The sequence below is a fragment of the Tribolium madens genome, unplaced genomic scaffold (genome assembly GCF_015345945.1).
Source record: "Tribolium madens isolate multiple individuals breed KSU strain unplaced genomic scaffold, Tmad_KSU_1.1 Scaffold_7;HRSCAF=85;Tcas5.2_LG10, whole genome shotgun sequence".
Taxonomy (NCBI): Eukaryota; Metazoa; Arthropoda; class Insecta; order Coleoptera; family Tenebrionidae; genus Tribolium; species Tribolium madens.
Window position 1 is genome coordinate 8,798,166 of NW_025401050.1, and position 5,090 is coordinate 8,803,255.

Below are 5,090 nucleotides of genomic sequence, written 5' to 3' on the forward strand. Positions count from 1 at the left end.
GAAACTTAAAAATTTCAGAATGCTTGCAAAAAAATATACCAGCGGCTCTCCTCAAAAAATTGTGAGATTAAAAAATTGGGAAGATTAAAATACTACTCAGAAACATCAACTTTAAAAATTTTGTATACTTGCATTAACTTTGAAAAAAATTCTCAACAAATCCTAAGATAGAAAAATATAAAAAATTGTCAATAGAAACTTAAAAATTTCAGAATGCATGCAAAAAAAATATACCAGCGGCCCTCCTCAAAAAATTGCGAGATTTGAATTTAATAGTCAGCATAAGATTTTAAATTTGTCGCGATCAAAAAGCACAGTCAATACTTTTTGTCTTTTTTTAACTTGAACCATAAGCCAAAATTCCAGTACTTTATTTGATTTAATAAAATAATTATAGTTTATCAGAAACAAAAATATTATTGTATTTCTACAAAAGAAGTCAGGTGTTAAATTGTCTTGATGTGTCGTGAACAAAACACCTGTCGAATATTAAAGAAAAAAAATTCAAAATTAATTTTTTTAGGAAAAAAACAATTTATATAAAAAATGATACAGAAATACATGGTTTTCCATTTTATTGTTACGAATTGATAAAAACATGTTTCGAAAAATGCCCCTCTTAAAAGGGATGGATTTTTTAAGGGTTTTTCCAATATTTCAGAATAGATACCTAAAATTCCAAAATTTCGTACAGCTTACACACCTAAACGAATTCCAAGATAAATTGTCAAAATTTTTAATGAAGGGCGTCCTAAATCGTAAAACGAATTTAATTTTTAATTTTTGTTGTTGTTTATGGTCTGTAACATAAATGTTAAAACGGATTTTACTTAAAATCGGTAATTGTAGGGAAAAAACGCAAAAGACCTTTTTTATGATAAACTATAAAATTTAGAATTTTGTTGTTGAATGTGGCACGAACCAATAGACAAAATGGTTAGGGTACTTTTTACCCTAAACCCATATAGTTTGGGGAGCCTCTGATAGTAATTTCAACATTTTTTCTTTGGATTCGTTTAGGTGTATACAGTGTTTTTCTTTTGGTTTTCCTCTTTTGTCAATTTATCAATTTCATTTGATATATTAATGTCAAAGCGACGTAGGTGAGAAATAGGTGAGAAATAGTGAAATACATTTGACAAAAGAGGAAAGCCAAAAGAAAAACACTGTAAATATTTTCCATCTGCACCAAATTTTGGAATTTTACCTAAAAAGGTTTCTGAAATATTGAAAAAAAAAAAAAACATTGAAAAACGAACCCTTTGAGGGGCTCCCTTATGTAGCATTTTTCGATACTGTTCATAGAAAACTTATTTTGTCTTAAAATTCTCTCTCCTGTTTAAATTTGAAACAATAAAAACAAAACACCTGTAGATTTGGACTAAAATCAATTAGCTTTCAAATTACAGGAAGTAAAAAATGCAAAAATACAATACTGTTTGTTAAATTTTTGGTGATTAGCTGTCTTGCGAGATTTCCATAGAGATAAGGATAAGTCAAGAGATAATATAATTATCAGTTATTTCAAAATAATTCAAGGTTTGAGGAAAAAATAAAACAAGCATTTTTAACTTTTTTATTAAAACTAAGACTTTACGTTTAAAACAAAGAGCTAAAATTGTCAAGTTATAACAGATTTTTGTCAACTTCTGATAAGATTTAGACCACTCTTACGCTAAACTTTAACTGTTTTGTTACCAACACTTTCTAAAATAACTTTGTTTTGTTCTATTCTTTTTACAACAAACTGACTCCAAGCCATAACTAAAACCTCTTCTTCGTCTTCTATAAAAGAATAAGGAATAATTCCGACCGTAGTTTTGGGTTTCACTTGTGGCTGAATCTCAAATAAGGTCCCTCTGTTTCCAATAAACCTCCTAGCCGCTCCTTCAGAAGTCGAAAACGATGCAAACTGACCAAAAGAAATTGTTTGGTTGACATGGCAAGAATAATTGAAATTTAATCCTCTATAAATCGTTAATCTTTCTGCTCTTGCATTTGGAATGCTCTTCACATATTTCACCGATTGGGCCAACAAGCAGTAGAGACTCTTGTAGGGAAATGCCTTCCAAGAAGCTAGATTTTGCATTTTTCGGCTTTCTGAATTAAAATCAACGTAAATTTGGAAACCTTTATCTTCGAAAGAGTACGCGATGATGGCTTGATAATATTCAGGAGGAGCGTTTGCTACATACCTTCCGTCTTCTACATCCTCGGCATAAATCTCTTTGGCGACTTCCCAAATGATAGCATATGTCTTGTTTGAAGCAAGTTCGTGGGCCAGATAACGACGAATATTGTTGATGTTGACTTTTAGAGCAAAATTTGCAATCTGGAAGTCTTGAGTACCGATGAAGGGTGCTTGAGTACCAACATAACGAAGTTGTGTTCTTTGATTTGAGGATTGGCGTTGAGACATTGTGAAAAGTGTGTGTACACTGTCTTTAAATTAAATTTATAGTAGTTGTGATATCAATTATCAAAAGAATTTCCATTATTAAATCCTACTGATAATGCAATCAAGTTTTAAAAATAGTTTGAGGATTGAGGAAAAAATAAGCCAATTACTTTCAAGTCAAGAATTGTAAACAAAATTTCGTAAAACTGTGCCTCAAAATTCAAACTAAAACTTCACATTTGAAGAAATACAAAGAAAAAAAGAAAAGGAAAATGTAAAAATCAGAAGATTTATACACTGTTTTCTGGGATTTCCAAAGAGATAAGATGACGAGGATGATAGTTGCTTTATCAGTTATTCAAACCTTGAGAAAAAAATGAAACAAACAGTTAAATACTTGAGTTCCTTTATATTTTACAAACTTGTAGACTTTTAAATATTGTGCCCAAAAACTTCTTTCTTAATTAAAACTAAAACTTAAATTTTAAAACAGATTTCTAATTTACTCTGATATTTGGTAAAATAATAAAACAAGAATAGTTTCAGTTTTTGTCTTGTGTGTACACTGTGATTTTTTTACTGACCTTACCTTGCAAAACGGAATATTATTTATCAAATGCTCTACCGCCCAGAAATAAAACTGATTTCATATTATACTGATAAAATGATAAAAATATGTCTTTATTAAAACCCGTTCCTTATAAGTAAATAAATATTTTAGTTAGATTTAAAGGTGAAGATGTTTCTATATACAGAGTGTCCCGTTTTTATTGTTACAAATCGAAGCAGGTGATAGAATATTCAATTTTAAGACGAAAGTTTTCTATAAACAACAAAGATGTATCGAAAAGAAAGCTACATCCCCTGAACAGGTTGCGTTTTTTAATAGGTTTTTTCCAATATTTCAGAATACATATTAGATTACAAAATTTGCTACAACTTGATAACCTTTATACACATAAACAAATTCAAAATTAAAATGTCGAAACTTTAATTAACTTCTATACTGAAGGGCACAGGATAAAAAGTACCTTAACTATTGTGGCTGTAGTTTTTTGCCACTTTCGGCAACAAAATCCGAAATTCCATAGTTTCTCATAAAAAAATCTTCTTGTTTATGAGCAAAATCAATTTAAAAATTATGTTACAGACCATAAACAGAATTGATATTCAATTTTTTTTCTTATACCCCTCCAATTAGGCGCCCCTATTAAAAAATTTGCTATTTGATTTTTGAATTTGTTTAGGGTGCGTCAGAAGGTAAGATATCAGGAACATGTATCTATAAAAATTTTGAGGTTATAAGAGTTTAAATTTTGCACTTTGACTCGATTTTTTTCTGTTGGAAAATAATTTTCCAAGTTTTTTTTGCTACAGGCTTTTAGAAGAGGAAACAAGGAAGCTATATTCTAAATTGTAACTCTGTTTAATGTTATTTGTGGCTTTTTTGACAAAAATTTTGTACCTTAACTAAATAATTATAAAAATATATTCAGGGTGAATATATAGTATGGAACCAAGCGGTTTTATTTTTAATCATTTGCCTCCAGAAAATAATAATTAATATAAATTAAAGTAATATAAAAAATGTGATCGTATTTTCAGAACGAAATTTTGTTTTGTTTTTGAGTTATGCGATTTTTTGTCAAAATTGCAATTTATGCGAAAAATTAAAAAAAAAAATTAAATATAAATCAGATAGTTGTAATCCTTAGAGTATAGCTTTTATGAGAAAAATGATTTTATAGTGGGTTGCCATTTAAAAAAAATATTTTTTTTGTAGAACTCAAAAACAAAAAAAAATTCGAAAAATTTTATTCTTGTTAAATCATCACATTTTTATAGTTCTTTATCACTCATCAATTAGTTTTTTCAAAAAATAAATAATTTAAGGAAAAAACGTTCGGTTCCATACTTTTTATTCACCTGGTATACAAAACCATCAGTATCATTAAATAGACATAAAAAAGTATCAAATGCCAAAAAATAAATGTCAAAATTTTTTGACAGATAGAATTTTTTAAACATTTTTTGCATGTTCCTGGTACCTTATCTTACTTGAAATTTTTCTCTGGGGCGTGAGTTCTGATACATCCTGTATAACACTTATCAACTGCATAAAATTTTGTAATTTTATCTAATCTAAAATATAAAAAAAAAACTCATTAAAAACTGCATCTCTTTCACCTATTATAGCTCTCTTACAAAGTATTTTTTGATACAAATTCATATGAAACTTTTATTTTAAATTTTTTTGAATGTATAGAATGTCCCAAAAATCTGCCAATACTGATTTTTTTTTAATGCAGCAGTTCTACAAACTGATTTATTTCCAAATGATTTAAAAATTTTAAAAATCCAAGTTCTAATTTACAAATTTAATTATCATTCAATTGACAGAAAGTGACAGTACTGTAGAAACTCGAATTTTATTTCTCAGACGATTTAGACCCCAAATTTATTTTATAAAAAAAGTTTAGTTTTAAAGCTAACTTAAATTATATTTTAATAGCAATACAACATACAAAAAAAAGAAAAAAAGATTAAGAATAAAAAGATTAAAAAAAATCAAAAACGTATTAAAAAACTATGAGCTATTTTTTTGATTTTCTTCTGTCTAGTCTAATCTCAGCAGTCTCCCCTCTTTTTTATCCGAGGTGTCGCTAATTTGTACAAAGTGCAAATTTTCTCC

General features: G+C 28.0%; 1 protein-coding gene across 1 annotated transcript; it reads right to left on the minus strand.

The window, feature by feature from the left end:
- Positions 1–1,562: 1,562 nt before the first annotated feature.
- On the minus strand, positions 1,563–2,467 carry LOC123009881. Its single transcript, XM_044406436.1, has 2 exons — positions 2,196–2,467; positions 1,563–2,100 (listed from the first exon to the last, which is right to left on the minus strand). The coding sequence occupies exons 1-2, from the start codon at positions 2,417–2,419 to the stop codon at positions 1,968–1,970; spliced, it is 357 nt and encodes a 118-aa protein (XP_044262371.1). The 5' UTR covers positions 2,420–2,467; the 3' UTR covers positions 1,563–1,967.
- Between the last annotated feature and the right edge of the window lie 2,623 nt (positions 2,468–5,090).

Bases quoted from the DNA above. Each gene is read 5' to 3' on its own strand.
- LOC123009881 (XM_044406436.1), bottom strand. From the start codon at position 2,419: ATGTCTCAACGCCAATCCTCAAATCAAAGAACACAACTTCGTTATGTT. The intron at 2,101-2,195 runs GTATGTAGCAAA...ATTTTAATTCAG, and splicing joins GAGGATGTAGAAGACGGAAG to AAAGCCGAAAAATGCAAAAT.